Source organism: Oculina patagonica, chromosome 5 (genome assembly GCF_052425735.1).
Source record: "Oculina patagonica isolate OP01 chromosome 5, crgOcupat, whole genome shotgun sequence".
In the NCBI taxonomy this organism is placed as follows: Eukaryota; Metazoa; Cnidaria; class Anthozoa; order Scleractinia; family Oculinidae; genus Oculina; species Oculina patagonica.
The window spans coordinates 29,491,913-29,515,035 of NC_135762.1; the positions used below are offsets into that span (position 1 = coordinate 29,491,913).

The 23,123-nt window shown below is 40.0% G+C and overlaps 1 protein-coding gene across 1 annotated transcript in view; it reads left to right on the forward strand.

The window, feature by feature from the left end:
• The first annotated feature begins 21,274 nt into the window (after positions 1–21,274).
• LOC144655111 (E3 ubiquitin-protein ligase TRIM71-like) overlaps positions 21,275–23,123 on the forward strand; it is a 2,441-nt gene continuing 592 nt past the window's right edge. Inside the window, exon 1 of the mRNA XM_078515327.1 lies at positions 21,275–23,060. Within this exon, the coding sequence (XP_078371453.1) occupies positions 21,275–23,060 (1,786 nt within the window). The remainder of the gene's footprint in view (positions 23,061–23,123) is intronic.

A 23,123-nucleotide genomic window follows, 5' to 3' on the forward strand; every position in this document is an offset into this window, starting at 1 on the left:
TTGCAGTGAAAAGGTCTTGAAAGATTTAGGTGTTGTAGAAATAATAGACAAGACAAGAGTCAGCTCAAAACTTAGAGATAAGATTGAACTTTATTTTTAAAACATTTATTTCTTTCATTCTGACAGCAGCAGATGAAATTATATTAAAAACCAAGCGCTAAGCTGTGATAGCGAGCAGGGTGGCCGAGAACTGGCAAATACGCAAACGTCGCAAGAAAAAATTTCGAAGTAAATTAAGACCAAAAAATACAACGGTTCAACGAAAAGTTAACTAAAGCAGAAAGATGAATTATTCTACGTTTCACATGCCAAAAATTAGCTGGTATGGTGGGGGCTTTTGGATAAAATACGAATTTAACTACATCCATGGGCAAAGTACAGTATGGGGCCCAGTTCTCGGCCACTTTTGACGTAAACTTGTATTTCTTACCTCAGAAGAACCGCAGGAACTTAAAATTTCTCCTAGAGCTAGCTACATTATTCAGCTTTTTGGTGTAAAGCTATCGACCGGTCAAAAATTAATTTGCCCGAGCAATAATAAAAATAAACGCTCCATTTGTGGGCCCAGTTCTCGGCCACCTTGGCCCAGTTCTCGGCCACTAAAAAGCTTGTGCGTAATTATCTGTAAAAAAAATGCTCAATTAATTTTCATAGTCATAAAATCACTCTGTAAACCTATTTATGTTATATCGATCCCAAATTATTTTTATGAGGCTTTGTTTTACTTTAGAAAAGAAGGATTTCAACGCGCCTAGTTGCTTATGTGCAGGTTCTGGCAAAACCGCATTGTGTGACCCGTGCATTTAGATGGTTTATTTTGCAGTGAAAAGGTCTTGAAAGATTTAAGTGTTATAGAAATAATAGACAAGACAAGAGTCAGCTTAAAACTTAGAGATAAGATTGAACTTTATTTTTAAAACATTTATTTCGTTCATTCTGGCAGCAGCAGATGAAATTATATTAAAAATCAAGCGCTAAGCTGTGATAGCGAGCAGGGTGGCCGAGAACTGGCAAATACGCAAACGTCGCAAGAAAAAATTTCGAAGTAAATTAAGACCAAAAAATACAACGGTTCAACGAAAAGTTAACTAAAGCAGAAAGCTGAATTATTCTACGTTTCACATGCCAAAAATTAGCTGGTATGGTGGGGGCTTTTGGATAAAATACGAATTTAACTACATCCATGAATTTTAAGGAGCCGTAAACAAACAAATTTTTCGGGAATGCAAATTCACCTACCTCCGCGTAAACTCGACGTGTGAGCTTTCTATATCGAATTGAACGATCAAACTCAAGATACTTAAAGCACATGAATCAGTCTATCGTTTGAAGGAATTACCTTTTTCTTTTAATTCAACTGGAGTGTGAAAAAACGCGTTAAACACAAAGTGGCCGAGAACTGGATCCGGCCGAGAACTGGGTCCCATACTGTACTGATATTCACCATTGTGAAATTGCACTTACTTTGACAAGTTAAAGTTATTTTTGTAAATGAAAAAGGTAACGTCATTGATGTCACGCAGTGTTTTTTTTTAGCAAACTAGATGGTTTGCTGGTTTCTGACTATGAATGGGGGTGTGATCTTGCGGTATATTTTTTGAGACTGATTCCGCCGTAAAACTTTTTTTTTATTTAGGAAGAACTGTGTCGATTTTCATTTCTGAACAATTGGTCGTCAAGTTGTTTGTCACAAAGAGTAGAATGTTTGTACAGCATGTTTTGGAATTATTTTAGATTTGGTTAGTAAGACGCTTCTGAAGACCTGAGCAAAACATTGGGAATGTACAGTATTAATAGGAACTTGAATGGAATTTTTCACAAGTTGGATAAAGGTATCAACTGAAAAAAATGGACTTCAAAATGAGAACTTGGATTTTGTTGTAATTAAATTTTATCGCGGATTGGATGCATAATATCACGGCTTTGAAAGTCTTCAAATAATTAGAAAGGTTCCTTTCTTCCTTTTGATCTTATTGTTATTTTCATGTATTGATTATTCGAAACTGGTTTTCGTTGATACGAAAAAAAAACGGGTTTTCACTGAATTGCTTGAAGTATTTTTAGACGTGATATATTGGCTTAATCAAATTACATTGTGCACGAAATATTTGTTATTCTTTTGTCTTGAAACTTTGAGGAAATTGAAATTTTTGTTTGACAGTAGTGTACGAAAGGCATTTTATAGAACTGAATAAAAAATAACAAACATTGATAAAGGTTATTTCAAAGATTTATTTTGCCTGATTTTGAAGGGTTTCAGGAGTTTTAAAGAGTGCTGGTAAACGGCTGTATGTTGTTTGTGATTACGGATCTTATTTAGTTTCGAACGCTCTAATTTTTGAAAGGTTAAAACAGGTTAAAACCGGGCGGGTTTCATGAGTTTTTTGGGTAGAAAGGTACGGTGGTGGTCAAAAAAAAAAATGTTTAGAAAGGAATGACTGTAGTAGCACGTAAGTCGGAGGTTTGCGTGAGTCACGGGGTATAGTATGCGTGAGCTGGATTTCCGGCGTCATAACGGCATGTTTTGTACTGAAAGATACACTCGACGTTAAGTTAGCTTAGTCGGCTTGGGAAACTATTTTAAAAATGAATGATGTAATAGTTAATTAATAGTAATCTAGAATTAACCCACTCTCGATTGGAGTCTGTTGTGGATTCGCGCTACCTTTTCGCCGCGAAGGAATTTTGTAAAATTTCGCTAGTGGAAAGAGGTACTGTAAGAACAGTATCAATAACTCAAAAGGAGGAACTTCTTTGTAGCTCTGAATTAAGACGTATGATAAAATTTTAGAATAAGAAACTTTCGATATATGGTTTTCATATTGTTTTTGTCAATTTCCTTTTGTGGCAGATTTTTTGAGAATCAGCTTTTCTTTCGTGTGATGACAGACACAGGACAGAACGAGAGGTGGATGAGAAAGATGCCGAAGATGAATAGGCACCGAAAAACGACAAGAACCGTGAAGGACTTATCTTTAGAGGGCGGGGAGTTTTGGGATACTGTATTTCGAGGACTGGACTGGACTAGTAAAACGCGGACTAGTAAAACGCGGACTTGTAAAACGCGGACTAGTATAACGCGGACTAGTAAAACGCGGACTTGTAAAACGCGGACTAGTAAAACGCGGACTCAGATAAAACGCGGACTTGTAAAAGGAGGACTAGTAAAGCGCGGACTAGTAAAACGCGGACTTGTAAAACGCGGACTAGTAAAACGCGGACTTGTAAAACGCGGACTTGTAAAAGGAGGGCTTGTTAAGCACAGACTTGTAGAACGCGGACTTGTAAAACAAGCGCTTGTAAATCGGATAAAATTAAACGGTTTAGCGAGCGAAACAATTTGTGTTTGAAGCTCTTGTGTGTTTCTTCGACGGCATATTTCTAGCTTTTTTGAGCACTCTATGGTCTGTTTTAGCGTGGAGATGTTTTTGCAGTATAGCACATGTTCGTTCTGCAAACCCCTACTAAAACAACGGGATTGATGCTATGAGTTGTGTGCATATGTTTCTTTCTTTCCACTACTTGACGTCTGTTGAGTGCAGTCGTTTGTATTGCTCGCACGAGGTAGAACGGGGCCCGTCCAGAAATCAACAGTCAATCGTAAATAAAGGTGACGGGCCTACACGACTCCTACGTTCGTGACATTAGAATATTTGCCGTTAAATGTTTAAATTCGGTCTTTCGACCTTATTTGCTTCTGACTTCTTTCTGAGGGTACTGTTTTAATTTGGGGGCAGTATGTGGTAAATAAAGGTGACGGGCCTACACGACTCCTACGTTCGTGACATTAGAACATTTGCCGTTATATGTTCAAATTCGGTCTTTCGACCTTATTTGCTTCTGACTTCTTTCTGAGGTTACTGTTTTTTTGAGACATTATGTATTGAAGAGAGCCGTAAGATGATTGTGGCCAAGGAATTCGAAGTGTCTAGAGGCGCTTTTCAGGTCCGCGTTTTACTAGTCCGCGTTTTACTAGTCCAGTCCAGTCTACGAGTTAAAGACACATCAAGACCACCCCACTGTGAATTGCCATAGCACAGACAAAATTATAGTCAATATCTTATGTGTTTTTAAGAGAATTACATAAGAACCAAGGCATGTCTTGTCTTGCCTTACATTGACATGCAATAATTTGGAAATACTAAGCTCGTAACAGTTTAAGACAGAATCCATCAGGAATTTGAGTAACAATAATTTTAGTTACGCAAAAATTGAGCACCAGAATAATTTAAATCCTTGTGTTCTTTCATACCTTGTTAAAGGCTTGACATGTGATAACACCAACATAACACCAACAACAGTTCTTTATCAGTGGGGATTGAAGAAAAAATGGAAACATCATCACACAGTTGACCCCCATGCAAAAACACTCCAGGATGTCACGGGACTGTTTGGTGTCCGTCTGCCAATTTCTAACTTCAAATTCCAATGTTAAATTCACATTAAATTTTCAATATTTCTTAGTTGTCTAAATTTTACTAATTCTTTTAAAAAAACTATCACCTGCCAAACATCCCCAAAAATCACTCAAAAAATTACAAAATACCGCAATACATAGATACATGGGATGAGTGAAGTTTCCTTGGATTCCTTGAAACACCAACAAGATATTTCCGTTTAAGGTGGCTGATAATGGGTTTCAGTATTTCCCAGTCCTTATACTTTGGTTCAGGACTAAAAGCCTTCATCAATTGCTATTACAGTAATGGTATGAAACAAATGTTCAATCATTCATCAACAAGTTGTGATCATTTTCTTGACAATAGTAGTTCCCCGGTAAACAGTTGTAGTACTGTCCCATCAAAGTGCAATGCCTGGAAAATACCGAAAAGCACACGACCTTTAGGTGAAACCGCACCTTAGAGTATTACCAATACACTGCACTTTGCTAAGTCTTAAAACTTTACATTGTCTAGTCGTCTACTTCAATCGTTTATTTGTATTGTGTGAGATACATTTATAAATTGCAACCATCATGTCATTAAGTAATAATGCAATCTCGACAACGTTCTAGATATTATATTATGCACACTAATACAGCTCATGCAAGCCCTGTGACTTACACAAACACAGTCGGACTGAGTGCTACTTAAGTAACTGCTTCGTGGTTTCTGCTGTACTGAACCCTGCCTTTCAAGGCAAAGCGCCCGATTTTAAGCTTCTCAAGCTTCTCAATGTTCTTGTTTCATATAGATTTGGAACGTTCATCCACCATGGGTGAACCACCACGCAGTGTACCCACCATGGGATGAACCACCACACAATGCACCGGAACCACCACACAGTGCACCAAAAGGACTGGGCACCACAAAGGATACAGTTCGCGTGACAATGAGGAAAAACATGACATGAGAGACGTAGACATGAAGATCGTTCTACCGTAGTAGTTGTTTTTTGTACGTTGTTTCTTGTCTAGTATTTCGTAATTAACATTTATTATGTTCTGGTATCGTAATGTTTCCCATTATAAATATAGCTGAAAATCAGCGTTAGTTAGTTCACGTTGTTGTCTGCCGTGAGGTTTTTCGTCTGTGCGCGTCCGGGAGTCGTCCGGGAGTCGTCCGGGAGTCGTCCGGGTCTGTTTGATTCTTTTATCATCCGTCCGCTTCAGTCAACGGACTTATATGAAACGTGAAATAATGTTCTGAGATGGCGGTAGGATCGAACCATGGTCTTGCCTGAACTATAGTGGCATATACAACAGTGAACGCGTTAAAAAACCCACAGACTTGCGCTTTGCGTATGATAGACAATGGTGCAAGAATGTCACAACGAACAAGCCGGAGTAAAAACTTAAACATTGCCCTGAAAAGTCTATATAACGAAACGCTCAATCAAACTGAAGCAATCAACATAAACTTAACGACGCCTAACGTCTCTCTAAAACAAGGTCATAGCTTTCTCGAAATAAAGCTACGCAAGACGTACGCAATCTCTTTTTTTCAAAAACCTAACATAAGGTCAACGCGCAAAAGTTCACTAAATCATGCAAACAATCTTGCAATTATATTTTAATTTTTTTGGTTAGATTTCCCATCATTTTCTCAACAAAGATTGCGTTAAATAGTAGCGTGACTTTCGGTAAACGACATACGATACGCGGGAGTTAGTAAAAGCTGCGAGAAAGGTCAAACGGTGTCTTGTTCATAGCGGCCCTGTATATTATAAGAATTATAAATTTCTGTCTACTAAATCTTATAGATCCCAACATGTAAAGTTAGTCTGTTTCGTTTATACACTGAAGTCTTCCATTCTAACTGCACAGGAGTATTTTGCTCTTGTGTTCTACGCGGCGATTTCTTGTAAAGTTTAACTTGAATTCTGTTAGTTTGCGCTAAACAGAATAAAAGATCCTGCCGATCGTGCGGTGGCATAAAGCGCCCGGGATAAAGCGATAGTCGTTCAATGAAAATCGTTCATGTTAAAAGTCACATCATCGATTGGTCATCGATTTCCAATATCAATCGATTAATTGACATCGATTGATATCGATTAATATCACTTATCATCGATTGGTAAGGCCGGGTTGTCAGGAGGTTCACTGTGTGGTGGTTCCGCCGCGTGATGGGTACACTGTGTGGTGGATGCCATGTGTAATTGGTGCACTGTGTGGTGGTTCATTGTGTGGTGGGTGCACTGTATGGTAGGTGCACTATGTTGTGGTTCACCAGTGGTGGGTGCACTGTGTGGTGGTTACGCTGTGGTGGGTAACGTTCCAAACCCTGCTCAATAATTTGTTCAACCTTTCCAGTTCGGGTGTGGCATGTGGCCGGGCGCGCGGGACTATGCAGAAAAATAATAGAATATCCCCGAAAAACCAACATTTCCAAATTCCAATTTGGCGAGGATAAAGGACCCGCATAAAAACCAGCTAGAGTGGAAATGGCTTCCTCTCTACTGATAAAGCAATTTATTCATTTCACTACAGGAATCCATAACCCAGCTGGAGTTTAATTAATAGTCTGGAAGGTGACGGCACTGCTGTCTATCCTCGTAGACCCCCCCCCCCCCGAGGGGAGGAGGGGATAATCTTTAAAATTTAAATTAATCCCCTAAAATAAAATAATCTGGGTGTAGCTCAAGCTTTTAAAGAATCCTAAAATTACTATTTTTCATGTCTGGTCGGGTCAATGGCTGATTCCTTTTCGTATCGTACCCCGAGGTAATCTTCTAGATAAATGCGTTGCAAGTACACAAATTTAGTGGCCTTTCTAAGAAATAAATTCTTTTTCTGGAATAACTTAGTACATATTTATTTACTGAAGAATCAGGTTTTAGACAACGCTTCAAATTGGATTTGTTTACTGCCGTTCCGTTTAACGATAATTCAACATGCCACGTTTGAAAAGAGCGCATTCTCATTAACCCTTTTTGTGTTATTTTACTGTTTATAGTTCTGTCTTGATTTAATAAAAGGTGGCTACAGTCTGGCTGTCAAGAAAATTGAATGGGGTTGAGATTTTTTTTTTTTTTTTTTTTTTTCTTTTAAGGACATGGGAGATTATTTGGCTTACTTTCAGTGGAAATGAAGTGCTTTCAATTTTATACTCATGGCTTTTATCCCTTCTACCTACCTACCCCCCCCCCCCCCCCCCCTTCCATTTACTTTTGGTTAGTTTACCCAGGCTCCAACTCGCCATATCTACCGAACTTTGAATTCTAATGGCGCGCGCTGACTTGTAGAACAGAGGTGATCTAGTTTTTGTGCCTAGGGCCTAGGCCGCCTAGCCCCTAGGCAATATGTGATCGAACCACTTTGTGATGGAAGATATTCTTGTTAACAATAGAATTGTCAATCGATCCAATCAGAACAGAGCATTTCGTCATTGCGTCAGCGATACGTCGACCCGTTCTCGTTCGATCTGGTAAAACTTGTAGAGGTGTATTGCTGTATTCTTCGAAAGGTGCTGTATTTTCGTTGAAGATAATTTCAGTTCGGGAAAAAGAAAGACGAAGGTTCGTGGAAGATCACCGCGAAATTCCTCTCAACTACTCATGAAGATTGGGGATAAGATGGTTACGTACACTGCTTTCAACGATGCTATTCAGAGCTTCTTAACCAATATCAAGTGTGACACCGCCGTAATCGTGGACTTTGTGCGGATTCTGAACACTTTACAAAGCAAAATGGTAATGTACAGTGTTGCTTCGAATTTTGATGGAATTTTTGGAAGAATCGGTTATTAAAAGCCGCCGCGAGCAGCCAAAATTCAAAACATTTGCTTGTGTAGCGGAATCTCACGTCTTTCAAGTTTTCGCTATTTTGTCGGTTTTAAATACATTCCTTATCTTGATATGAATGAAAATAAATCTGAAACAGAATTTCTTTCAAGTTTCTTTGATTTTTCTATATCTCTTAAACTTAAAAGTTCGAAATTTTAGGCAACATATATAAACTTATTAATAAGATTTAAGACAAAAGTTATAGCCGATAAGCATCTTTACGGCGAGCCGTACGTCTTGTGTTATTTACTTTCAGGTAAGCCGCTTTTTGTTTTGAATTGAGAATTATTACAGTACTTCAAAAAGGAAATTGAGTTTTTTTTTTATTGAAGGTTAAATGGAAGCAATTGAAAGTATCGTGAGTCGAGTTCAAGGGACGATTTTAAGCCAATTTTACGCTGCTTCACGCTGCTCAAACACACTGCTGTGTTTCGTAAATAATTTCATCTCGAATTACCTGAGTTACTGACTTTCTCCATCAAGGCCACAAAAGTCAGAAATTAACACTATTCGCGGTCAGAATGTCATTTTTAATAGGGTACATAAATAGATTGCATTCGCCATGTTGAATTTAATAAAATCGCGAAGTTTCGGGAGAACTGATTCAAATTCGATAAAATACAGCAATTCATTTTGAGATATTTGTAGGTGAAGAAATTTTGTTAACTGAGGGTGGGTGCGCTAAAAGTTTTGAGTTTTTTGTACCACGGTCTTCTGATCGTTTCTGTCACTGCTTTAAAATATCTTTATACCACTACCAGCATCCTCACGCAGTCTTCGACTGCCTGTTATTGTTACATGTACCATAGTTTTTATGTGTCTTGATTCACTGTTGTTTCGGCAGCATTAATTTACTTTGTTTGGTTACTGTTATTTTTGTTGTGTTCTTTAAGAAACATTCCTGTTATGATCATAATTTCTCAGTATCATACTCGTATTTTATTATTTTTATTGCCTAATTCTCAGTTTTTGCTATCAAAGACGTACATTATTTCAGCAGCATGTACTTATTTCATGCTGTTCCTGTCATTCTGTTCTGTTCTCGACTACATTTACATATACCATTGCTGTTATATGATCATTTATTTCATAAATAATCATTTGTTACCATTATACTAGGTTTATCATTCTTATTGCCTAATAAAGATATGGCACAACGTTGGGAAACAGTCTACTTTATTGAAATATTTGTTATTACAAATTACATATAATCATTACACTCAGTTCCACACTCCAGATACTTTAAGCTGACTGAGCAATTTTGTAGGATTGTTTAGGTAACAACCAAGGGCAATCATTAACCAATCATTTGTTATGCTTCTTAACCAAGCAATCCTGTACACGAACAAATATCCGCGCATATTTTAAAGCAAATTAGAGGTACGAGGGAGACTTCCAATTTCTACAATCACAAGTGGCTTTCAGCCCTAGGCACACGTACGCATTGCGGACCTATTTTTCATTTTGCTGTCTAAAGGAAGTTTGCCGGAGGACATCATTAAGTCCTATGAAGGTGGAAGTCTAACGATTTGCAAGTTTTGCGTCGGCTGTTATTGTACCTTAGAACAAAGCTTTAACGGGTTGAACTCTTGACTCGGTACAGTTTTGCTAGGTACAAATAGCGTTGTGCTTGCTTTAGACGGCAAAGGTCTTCAGCCACATCAACTAGGACTCGGAACTAGACTTTAGGGCTGATTTGAAGGCGGTCATGGCGATATTCGGCTTGAACTCTTCCTTGGCTGGAGACTTAGAAAAATTCTGTTGTAATGTCCGGGGGTATTGGTTCCCTTTATAACGATTTTTTCCACATCCGGGGTATTACATTGTGAATAAGATGGAAAGGTTGCAAAGAGCGCAGCTGATGGTTGAAAGGAAATCACTTCAAACCCTTATGTGAGTAGAATTCTCTTCATTTGATGATTATTTTGCCGTTTGGCTAAGCTAGCAATCAGAGCGGCCTGTGATTCGATAGTCAGCAGCAATTCGATATGCGGGGTTTCCGGCCGTGAATTGACATGAACTATGACCGAATGGTCTCGCTGAGTCATGAATTATTTAGTTATTTTAATCCCGAATTCGTTGAAAATGAAGCGATCGTCGATGTAAAATGCTTTCTGATAGTTCATTTTAGACCATGCATGGATTTAGAAAGCTTTAGTCCATCTCTCGCTCCGGCGCTTTAAAAATTTGTTTTCATTTGATGTTATTTCATGTTGTAAACAAGTTAATTAAATTGGTAGAATTCATGATTTGAACAAAATGCCGTAAATGCAGTCTTTTTGGTTCATAAAGAGATTTATTAGAGTAATTTACGTTGAACATGAGCTACAACTAGTCGATTCATGCAAAGCTTCTTGCAAAAATATGTCTTTAGAACTAGAGTTGTGTCAAAATCTTTAGACACCTTTTATTAAATCAAGACAGAGTTACAATGTATTTTTGCGTGCGGTATGTTAAGCGTGTGGCAGTATGTTAATTTTTTCGCATGGTGCGAACTAGCCTGCGAATACAGCCACCGGGAACAAATGAGAGGCGGCTGTATTCGCAGGCTAGGCGCGAACAGTTTTTGAAAGTTCGTTGTAAAGTTTGGACGTTATTTCTTCAGTTGAGCCAGTGATTCATTTCTTTTGCTGCAGTTTGCTCAGGGATTCAGTGTGTTTCCTTTTCCCGACACCGTGACTTTTGTAAGTCCCAGTAGTTCGTTTATTTAGGTTTCAGTTTGTGTTGTTTTGAACTCATTTAGTATTGTAATTTCTGTTGCTCGTATTTAATTTTATTTCAGTTCCAACCACGCTTAAGTACTTTTGGCTCCCCTTGTAATACATCGCATTTATCTGGTTTCAGACTGTAAAGGATCATCACTTACCGGATTGCAGCCTTCTTTGGCAGTTACACTCCTGGATTGCCGATATTTTGAAAGGTAAAGATTGTTTTTAAAGCATCCCTATCGTCTTTGAATTCTTGACCTATGCCGTGAAACAAAATACTGAAACGATTGACGTGTTCAGCTATATATATATATGTTCAGTTGAGCTTTTTAAATCGTAACAGTGTAACTGTGTTTGAGCGTGGGCAACAATAGTTTTGCGTTTCCAGATTTAATGCAGCCATTTTTTTTTTCAATTTCTGGTTTCGAAAGAAGTAATTCCCAACAGACGGACAGAAATCGCATTTAAAAAGCAAAATTTGCGGAGCTCTTCGGCTGTTCCAAGACCGACTGTTTCTGACACGACGATTTAAAATTGAAACTAAGAAAATTCTAGTGGGGGCTTTTTATATAGCACGCGCTCGGTGTTTAAACAGCCAGCAGGCAGTTTAGCCTACAATCAGAAATCAGAACTAACACACGTGACTAAGGGTGATATTTTAACCCTCGGACGTACAAGCAAACTCATACCCCCATCATCGTACAAGGGGGGGGGGGGGGGGGGTGGATGGAACCCCTCCCCGGAATTTTCGTTATATTAAGGCGTAGCGAAATTATTTTGCTCTGAGAAGAAAGCCCTTAGCTCACTCTACAAGATGACATAATTTTTATTGGCTGTGCGTCATATGACGTCACGTGACGTCATAAGAGCCGCCATCTTGGATCCGCCATCTTGGATTTCAACATTTTCTTAGAAAGTCACAAAATAACGGAAATTGATGCAAAAGAATGCTTATGGAATGTAAAAATAAACAAATCTTACACTTCTGTTTGAAAAAACTGGAAAAAGTCAAGAAAAATGTTAAAAATGACGATTTTTGGCAAGACATGCTTGTATTTATGACGTTCAGCATTGTAGGGTAAATGCTTTTTTCAAAATTGGGAAAAAACCTTACGGGAGAGGGGGTGGCATCCACCCCCCCCCCCCCCCTTGTACGTCCGAGGGTAAATATTCTAGTCTCGTGTCTGAAATTTTATCAAAAACCTGCAATGACGAGATAAAAATAAGAAATCCTAACAGAACAACTTTGTGCAATTAAACAAGCCAATTAGTGAAGAGTTTTATGATCACGTGATGAACGGGGAAAGCGCCGTCTTCAAAAATTTTCATTCCTCGCAAAATATCAGTAAAGGACGCGGAAGGTTTTTCGAAAGCAGCGGCTCGGAATTCCCATTTTTGCGAACTTGATTGAAGTTTAATTCGACTTCAGCAACACTCTTCGAGTTACAAAAGCGCACTGGTGCAAACATGCGAGTGTCTTAATATTGTTTCAAGTCCAATATTTGACTAAAACATCGCCTTATGTTTGTGTATTAAATCATCGAAGAAATTCGTGTAATTTCATGACGAAAAAAATCATTTTTCGCTTACGAAAAACGTTTTCTCTACGAAATATGAAACCTAAATTAGTTCCTCTTTTGTGACTTACTACAATTTTATTTTTTGCTTTCAGGATTTGCTGGAGAAAGATTGAAACACTGACTCGTTCGCCTTCGGCAAAAGTGTTGCTGTACACACGTGCTTGGAAACCATGCCCACGGTTCAAAACTTGTAAGGTAAGCATTATTCTTTTAGTACTCTTTAGGTGAACTAATTATAGGTATTTTGCGGAAAGATTTCATTGAAGTTCCTTTAAAAGTTAAAGAAATGAGGAAAGTAGAGTTCCCGCGTGAACGCGCGAGTGGCCTCATATTTCCCGCGCAAACTAAAACGTGCTGGGTCCTTTGAATTTTTCTCAAGTGTTCCTGCGTTTTATCTGGAATATAATCAATCGATTAATATCGGAAATCGATCACTCGCGTTCTTGTGATTATCGATTTTGATCGATTTCTGTTATTAGGTATCGATTTTATCGATTTGTTCAACAATGATCGAAAAGAAAATTGACGAAGATTCTCTTTCATAAATTTTTCAGTTTTACGCCCGGTGGCGGGGTAGGGGGGGGGGGGATACTCCCATATATGGGCTATATAGGTATGTGCCGCGGGATAGGATATGGTTTTTGAGGTTCTTTTTCCTTAAATAGGGTATCATTTTTGTTCCTTTTGGCATTTTGTTCCCGGTGTGATCCTTAGATAGGGTACCTAAATTCTATCAGCTTTAATAAACGTCAGCTAAACGACAGCTTAAAACTGAACTGAACTTATAAAGATTTGTGTTTGCCCGTGCGCGGTTGGCCGCTATAAGTGGGTCGTCACGGAACGCTTCTCCTCCCCTTGAATAGGGTGTCATTTTTCGCGGCACACCCCTATCCGAAATTTATGGGAGTACCCCCGGGAACAGAGATTATAGAGGGCTATTTAGAGGGTATTGCCAACGAATCACCGGTTTTAAAATGCAACTGACCAGACTTTTCAAGGAGAGTTTTGAACACACTTCCAATCAAGTTTTACGTACTTTTGACACATTTAAAAGAAAAGCAGCAATTAATTGAACGACAGATCTCTTTTTGCGAAGAGAAAAATAACAAAAGGTAAGTCACAATGCCAATGTGTAGCGCAAGTGTATCTGAAACCATTCAGTAAGGTGGTACAGGAGGCTAAGGTCACAGCTTAAAGCTGAGAGCAAAATAACCTTCTTGCTCGCAAGATTTCAGTTGGAAGGAAGCTATTTTTAGCGAGATATAAGCGAACAAACTTTCGTTTCTAAACGCAGTTTCGCTAGCCCGCGAATACAGCCGCCTCTCACGCTCCGATCCGCTTTCTACCAGGTAAACGCGTCATGTCTTTATATTACTAGTAATAGTTCTCACTATAAAGCTGCCCCCGCCTTTTTATAATTTGTTTTTTTGTCGCCTTTAATTATTAATGCCGATGGACTGCACAATTAGGCTTCTTTTTTACTGTGTCATGCGGAATTTCTTGTTGTGTGACACCGTTGCGTCCTAAAAATATTCACAAGTTCAAGTCGAATTTTATTATATAAACATCAGTGAAATACCAGGAAATCTTTCGCACGAAAAAATCATATCTTCACACGTGAAAATAACGTTATTTTCAGATGTGAAGATATCGATTTCGAAACATTTTCTGACAAGTTTGCCCTGTTTCAATGCTGAATGAGCCAAAGTAAATCGATATTAAATCGAAAGATCTTCGGATCTTCCTCGGCAATCTTCGGCAATCTTCGGATATCTTCGGAAATTTTCGGAAAAGTTCGGAAAATGTTCGGAATCATTCGTACGACCTTCGGACGATATTTTGCAAATCTTCGGAAAACTTCGGAAAATGGTCGGCAATCTTCGGAAAATCGTCAAAACCATCGTAATTAGTAGGTTTATATAATAAACAGAATATTACATGGTTGCTTGGAGATATGAAATTTATCTTCTCGTGTTCAAATCGATATCCCACTCGTTCGCTGCGCTCACTCGTGAGATATCGATTTGAACACTCGAAGATAAATTTCATATCTCCGCGCAACCATGTAATATCCTCTATATATTACCTAGTGCGCGGAAATAACACCTAGCGGAAATAACACATAACACATTATTCGTGATGACAGCACACAAGCTTATTCCCGGGCTTATAACATTCAAAATAAACTTACAATAATTTCCAGGCCAAAAAGCCTAAAAAATTCCACGAGTAACAAAATATGGCACATTCAAAGATTCGAGAAAACAACCCACTCTTTGGATCAAATAATCTGACAGTTTGTTAGCGAAACGAATTACGTTGTACCTTGTACTACATGACAAAGTTCACGCGTTTGTTTATTACTCGTTGTAACTTGTAAGATGTATACGATACAACAAACCTCCGAAAGCAAACCTTACAAATGTAACGCTTGGAACATAGGTAGCCGGCACGTAGCCAAGAACACGAAACCAATTGCTCGAAATCTTTCGACGTATAACTAACAAAAAAAATGTGTGAACACGCGTAGGGCAAAACCGGAAAACAAAACGCTGCTAGCAGATGGCGAAGCTCGAAACGCGAAGGTGACCAAACGCGACCTCGTGGTTGCAAGTACCCGACACCACCGTGCGCGCTTGCTAAAATATTACCCGTCACGACCGTGCGCGCCTAGTTTTGTCAAATCGAGAACGCTTCCCCCATTACAAACACATTTTGTTACTTTTTCAACAAATATTCTTTGTCCTTGTATGTATACACGCGGGGAGTCCTAGGGTGCCTACTCGGGTTTTGGCCTCTGGGCCAAAACCCTGCGGGGGCAATAAGAAAGGTAAAGCCTTATATTGCAGTAAATTATAGTAATTGCCGCTTAAAATCAGTGTGCTGCTGGTCATAAACACATGGTGGCAGGGTTAAGTCAATGCAGAGATCGAAAAGGAGAGGAAAGACGCGAAATTACGTTGATTTTTGCCGATGTTAGAGCCTTGTGATTCAAATATGCACCCAGTATAAACAATGTCAGTCTTTTAAGTCCGGTTTACACGGTACGATTTTGTCGCATGCGACAAGCTTACGACACGCCTATGACAGTCGTAAGCACGTTGTAGGTTTGATTTACACGAAACAATTCGCGTAGTAGGCCTGCCGTAAGCATGTCGCATGCGGCAAAATCGTACCGTGTAAATCGGCCTTTAGGATTTTTCAGTTCTCATTGAAACTTGGCAAGCTTGATATCAATGGAATTATGAACCTTTTGGCCGCAGTGCGCCAAAAGGCATTGGATATTGTTCGTATGACAAGGCAATAAGATTTTGCGAGTTGAAATTTTTATTTTTCTGATTAAAATCGTTGCTTTTTGTTTGTTTGTGAAAAAAAAAAAAAAAACAAGTGCCTAATTTGCATTTTAAAGTGACGACAAACATGGCGGCAATATATCGTGAGTAGTAAAGGCCTATTCTCGCGTGACGAACAAAGTTAAATCAGCCAATGGCTGTTTGACTGATCATCACATTTCCCAGGTGGTGTGCGTGCTACGACCGCAATGCACGCTGGTAGTTGTTTCGGTTTCGCATCATTTGCTCATGACGGCCGTCGTGTGAGGATCTCTTGTGAACGCCAAAATTACTTCTTTCTGTTCAAAATAACGCCGCTTTTGTGATTCTTTCGATGTATATCTTAGTTTTGACATGTTTTCGATCTTTGGAATCAAAGATTTTCTTAGACTTCAGTGCGTGGAGTTTAAAATATCGGTTTTGTGTGTCTAGACGGGAGTTGCATCAAAGCCAGATAGAGGTAAGAATCATGCTTGTAAACATAGTTGGATAAGCAACCTTTATTTAAACACGATGTAGGATGTGCTAAGCCTAAATATAACCATGTAATGTTCACAAGGCGGTTACCCTTTAGCTTTATTAACCACTACGAACAAGTATATCGTACCTTGATTTGAAATGAGGAAAACGTAAGTCACATGTTGATGTTATTTATGTTACGTGTCCTGATTTATTTTGTATTACTTTTCACGGCATACTTTTCACTAACCATTAAAGCTAATAATCTTCCTAATTGTTTTGCTTCTGTTTCTTATTTCTTATTCTTTATTTCAAAAATTCTTTAGCTTTCAAAAGTTATTTATTTTTTGCTCTCATAATGACTGATGTACAGTGTTTAGCAGCAGTAAATCGAAGAAAATTCTGGTTTTACGACACTTCAAATGATCAACAAAGATAATTCCTGCAACAAACTAACTACGATTTCAAAATACAGTTATTAAGTAAAATTAATTTAAAAAATTGTGTTCTTGTAAATTAGTTTGATATCATTGTTTGGGTTTGATTTGATGCTAAAAAATCTCACTTAGGCAAATTAAAAATTGTCTGCTGGGCTGAAGTAAATCAGTGCTAAAGTCTAAACAGAAAATATATCAGCCGAGTTTCTATTAGCACTTTTAATCTGGCTACATACCTTACAATGTAGGCATGATTACTAGCTGCCATTAGAAAAATAAGATCCTCTTGACCTTGTTCGAAGGCTGACTGACAAAATAGCAATTTATTATCTTCTCAGTCCCTTAAATAAACCGGAAAAGACTGAAAAATTATTTTGGGTGTTCAAAAGGAACTATAATTCAACCGTGACATAAGAATCAGTACAGTACAAACAAATAATTCGCTTGCTCCTTCTGTAAACTAGTGCTCTTTTCTGTCTTTTGACGTTCATCTTGATCATCTACAGCAACTTTTTCTCTTAAATTGGATTCTCCTAAGTCCCAAAGAACACATAATTAAATTATTTTGAAGCAAACAACATACCTTCCAAAAACATTGGAAATTTATAGAATGAAAGTGCTGAACTCGACGCAGGAAACTTCAATAGTACAGACGATTAACGCCTCCTATAAGTCCAATCCCCACGTCCGCGTCGTAGGAGGTGGAAACAGGCAAAGTAAGGGATTGCCAGGCAGGGCGAAGTATGGCGGGGAGTTTCACTCTCCTGGCCGCTACGGTAGCCATGAAGGCCTGCCTGGACCTACCCCGAAACGTGCTGGCCAACGGGGACCCTGGTGAAGCTGACTGGGCTAATCACCCACCAGTGGATTGAGCGATTACAGAAACGGAAACAATGTTTACAACAGCTAGCCTGATTCTACAAGAGGCCTCTTTGGAGAGCTGCATGACGCCATCTGGTGAAATCCCACGGGAAGCCAGACGGCCGACGACTCTTTTGACGATGAAGGGCAGGACTAGGATTGGGACATGGAATGTCCGCACCCTGTATGAGGCAGGAAGGGCCACTCAAGTGGCAAACGAGATGCGCCAATATAACATCGCGGTGCTTGCTATCTGTGAAAGCAGGTGGAATGGAGCAGGTCAGGTTACGCTAGCGACTGGAGAGCAGCTGGTTTACTCTGGGCATGAAGACGAACAACATGCACACACGGAAGGAGTGGCGTTTATGTTAAGCGAGTCAGCAGCAAAGGCCTTGACTGAATGGAATCCAGTGTCACCAAGGATTATCACAGCAAGATTTAACTCCAAGGGCAGAAAGGTCACCATCATAAACTGTTATGCCCCAACTAACACCGCAGCAGATGACCAGAAAGAAGAATTTTATAGTAGTCTCCAAGGTGTTTTAGATCACATACCAAGACGAGACATCAAAATTCTTTTGGGTGACTTCAACGCCAAGATAGGTCCTGACAACACCGGAAAGGAGAGGGTCATGGGTTGCCATGGATTGGGCTGCATGAGCGAAAATGGAGAACGGTTTACCGATTTTTGTGCTTTCAATGACCTAGTCATTGGTGGAAGCATTTTTCCCCACAGAGCCACTCATAAAGCCACCTGGATATCTCCCGATGGACGAACGGCAAATCAGATAGACCATATTACAATTGCCAGGAAATGGAGATCGAGTTTGTTGGACGTGAGAGTAAAGAGAGGGGCAGACATTGCCTCAGACCACCATCTTCTACTGGGGACCTTTAAGGTGAAACTTAGGGCATACCGCGACCCTTCAGCTAGACCTCACTGCAAATACAACATCCCCAATCTCAGTTGCAGTGAAACAGCGAAGATGTTCAATTGCACAGTAAAGAACAAGTTCTCCGCCCTTGAATTTGTGGATGACGATCTCAACAATCACTGGGCAGGATTGAAAAAGACGTGGCAAGAGTCATGCGATGAAGTCCTAGGTAGAAGGGCGAGTAACCGAAAGGAATGGCTGTCCAACGAAACTTGGTCTCTGATCCTGCAGAGGAAAGGTGTTAAGGAAGAGATCAATGGATGCAAAGAGCAGGACAGACAAAGGGACTTAACATCACGGTACTGGAAATTAAACAAGGAGGTAAGGAAGAGTGCTAGAAAGGACAAGAAAGAATTCTTCAACTGAAGCTGAGACTGCAGCAGGGCAGCGTAACATGAAGAGGTTATACGAAATAACTAGAACGATGTCAGGAAAGAAAAGTAAACAGACAAGGCCAGTTAAGAACAAGGAAGGCAGGACCATCTCCACAGAGCCAGAGCAAAGGGCGAGATGGGCAGAACATTTCCATGACATCTTAAATAGACCACCTCCTCCTGTTACGCCAGGCTTTATTGAAACAAATGGACCCCTTCTAACTGTCAGCATCCATCCACCATCCAAAGCAGAGATTGTTAGAGCTGTGAAACAACTGAAGAATGGGAAGGCAGCAGGACCAGACGGGATTCCGCCTGAAGCACTCAAAATCGATCCTAACAACACAGCAGAAATGCTACATCCACTTTTCCTTAAGATCTGGGAAGCAGAGAAAGTTCCAACAGAATGGAAGCATGGTTATCTGGTGAAGCTGCCCAAAAAGGGAGATCTTGGACTCTGCAACAACTGGCGTGGAATTATGCTTCTCTCCATCCCAAGCAAGTTATTCTGCCGCATTATCCTTGAAAGGCTTAAGGACGCCCTGGACAAACAACTGCGATGTAACCAGGCAGGGTTTAGGAAAGATAAATCCTGCACTGACCACATTGCCACTCTAAGGATAATCATCGAACAATCCAACGAATGGCAGACTCCATTATACATGAATTTCATCGACTTCGAAAAGGCTTTTGACAGTGTTGATAGGAACATCATCTGGCAACTCATGCATCACTATGGAATTCCATCAAAGTTCATCAAGCTGATACAGGACCTATACGAGTCGTCATCTTGTCAAGTCATTCACAACGGGAAGCTGACAGAATCTTTCGAAATGAGCACAGGAGTTCGTCAAGGCTGTTTGTTGTCTCCGATGATCTTCATCATGGTGGTCGATTGGATTATGAGAGAGGTAGAAGATCAGGGTAAGACAGGAATCCAATGGACACTAACAACTCAACTCCATGATTTGGATTATGCAGACGACATATGCCTTCTTTCCCAAAAACTACAACATATGCAAGCCAAAACCAACAACCTGGCACAGATTGCAGAGACAACCGGCCTCAGGGTGAGCAAAGAGAAAACCAAAGTAATGCGAACCAAAAGCAAGCAGCGGGGCAAAATTAAGTTGAATGGCGAGGATCTGGAAGATGTCGAAAGTTTCACTTATCTAGGCAGTATCATCACAGTCACTGGAGGAACTGAGGAGGATATGAAGTGCAGAATTGGTAAAGCGAGACTGGCGTTCAACATGCTTAGACCAGTCTGGAATGCCTCCTCGATTTCCACCAAAACCAAGTTGCGCATCTTCACCACTAATGTAAAAGCTACGCTTCTCTATGGCTCAGAGACCTGGAAAGTGACACAAGCTCTATCAAATAAGCTACAAAGCTTTGTCAACAAGTGCCTCAGAAAGATCCTCAAGATTCACTGGCCAGAAAAGATCAGTAACAAAGAACTTTGGAGCAGGACAGGACAAGAGCACATACCAACTGAGATAGCAAGAAGGAAATGGGCTTGGATCGGCCACACACTAAGAAAACCAGGCACTGACACCACCAAGCAGGCCTTAAAGTGGAATCCGCAGGGGAAAAGAAAGGTGGGAAGACCTGCTAAGAGCTGGAGAAGATCAACTGAGGAGGAGTTAAAGAAAGCTAACATCAGCTGGAACGCAGCAGAGAAGGCGGCAGCAAATAGAGTTCGGTGGCGAAGCATTGTTGACGCCCTTTGCTCCACCAGGAGCCTAAAGGAATAAGTAAGTCACAGACGATTAACACTCAAAAAGGGACATTTTCGTTCAGTCGAAACGGTGTAAATCGACTGGTGCATACTGGTTCATTATGTTTCCCATATTGGAAATTGTCTAAGCTTTTGTTGTATTATAATTTTACGCCAAGCACCACTAGCTGAAAGCCGTGTTCAACAAAAACGTCCGACCTACTAGACGAAGAGAAAAGTCGGCCATTTTACCTTGTTCGAGAAAATGACCAAATTTACCATGATACGCTTTTAAAAATGTTAGACTTTCGACGCAAAAAACTAACTAACCTATTCCCGACCTATCCAAATCTAATATTTAAGGAGAGAAAAGGCCAGCGAATGTTGTGCAAACGATGATCAAACTCACCCGAAAAACCGCTCGCATCACAACAATCTTCCGCCATGTTGAAAATTGATCAAAATAATGCATTGCGGTCATAGTGCGCACACCACCTGCACATTTCCGGTATTTCCGAGAAACCATGACAGAAGAACACAGACACTTTCTAGAAGTCAGTTTTACTCGCTTATCGCAACTTTGTCGCTGGTTATCGCGAATACGACGCTCATAAGAGTCGACTTATGTCAAGTCTAAGGTTTAAAATGGATGTAACAACACTAAAGAAAGAAGTTACTTGTTCTGTGTGCGAGCAGCCGTACAGAGAGCCAAAACAACTGCCATGTTTACATATTTTCTGCCTTGAATGTCTGAACAACATAGCGAGAACTAGCGCCCGCCCTGGCAAGATCAAATGTCCGCTCTGCCAGATTGAAATCGTTGTTCCCGAAAGTGGCACCATGGAATCTCTGCCTAGCTGTTCTTACCCAAAAAATATTTTAGATGCTTTGGCGATCAAAGAATGCAGCACCTCGAAAGTGACCTGTGGAAATTGTGAGATGAAGAGCGAAGAAACGTCGTATTGTTTTCATTGCGCAGGATTTTGGTGTAATGTTTGCCTCGAGGCGCACAACATTCTTCGCGCAAACAGAGATCACAACATCCTTATGCTTAAAGATTTTCAAGAAAAGGATGTTGAAGTCGTTCTCAAGCGACCGGCGTTTTGTCAGAAGGTGGGTCACGAGAGAGAAGCACTCAAGTTTTATTACAAAATGTGTGCAATCCCTGTGTGTCAGAACTGTGTGGATGTTGAACATGGCAAACACGACGTGGAATATTTAGAAGTAACTGCAACAGCGGTGAAGAACAGTATGGCAGCTCAACTGGAAGCTTCAGAAAAGGAAAGACAAACATTCTCTAATTGCTTGCGAGAATTGGAGGCGAAATCGCGTGGAATCAAACAGCATTCTCACTGTGTGATAACACAAATTCAGGATTTAGTAAAATCACTGATCCACGAAATTCAACAATCGGAGCAGGAATTAATTATGAAAGTGGAAGAAGAGGCAAAGATCAAACAAGATCGCGTGACAAAGAACGAAACAATAGTCCGCGATCATCTCAAGAAGGTTGACGACACTATGTCACAAGCCAGGCATTTCATTGACTTCAGCACAACTGCAGATCTTGTGAGGGCAAAAGCGTCCATAAGCGAGCTACTGCAAAAACATCCGGCACCAGAATTGATCACATCTACTCAAGACAAGGAAACTTTCGATTTCCACATTGTCTTCTTGAAAAACAAAGCTTTATGTGACAGTATGCAAAATTCAGGAATCGGTATCCTAGCCAAAACTGACACAAAAGTGAATCAATGTACCGTGGAAGACTTGAAAGAAGCGAGTGCGGGCTTGGAAACCCGATTTAAACTTTTAACTCGGAATGCCAAAGGGAAACAGTCATATTCGCCTGGTGATCATGTTGTCGTGGAGTTGGCCTCGATAGAAGATGGAACACTCGCTGGAGAGACTAAAATTGTGAACAAGAATAATGGCAGCTACGAGGTTTCTTGTATTCCAAAACGGGAAGGAAAACATGAAGTCACTGCGCGTGTAAATGGAGAGGATGTCAGCAATCTCGAGCTTCTTGTCATGCACGTCAAGAATCGATCCTACAAACTTGTGCAAACTGTCAGTGGGAGGGGAACTGGTGCTGGCGAATCACTTCTATGGGGGGTTGCTGTTAATGACAAGAATGAAATTATAGTTAGCGACAAGAAAAATAACCGACTTCAAGTATTTAACGAAAAAGGAAACTTCATCAAAACTGTTGAACATGAGCTGTTGAGTTGTCCAAGTGGAATATGCATTGGTAACGCAGGAAGGATTTATGTAGCAGCCATGAATAAGATATTGTTGTTTAATCCAAACGGGAACTTTATTAAAGAGATTTGTTACGAAGAAAATCAAGATTGGGGTGGAATGACATCAGATAAACAGGGAAATATTATTGTGTGCTGTAAAGGTGGAGTCCGCATTCTTTCACCAGAAGGTGAACTCCAAAAGGAACTAAGTAGAAACGGTCTCGTTCCATTCGACTGCTTGTACTATGAAA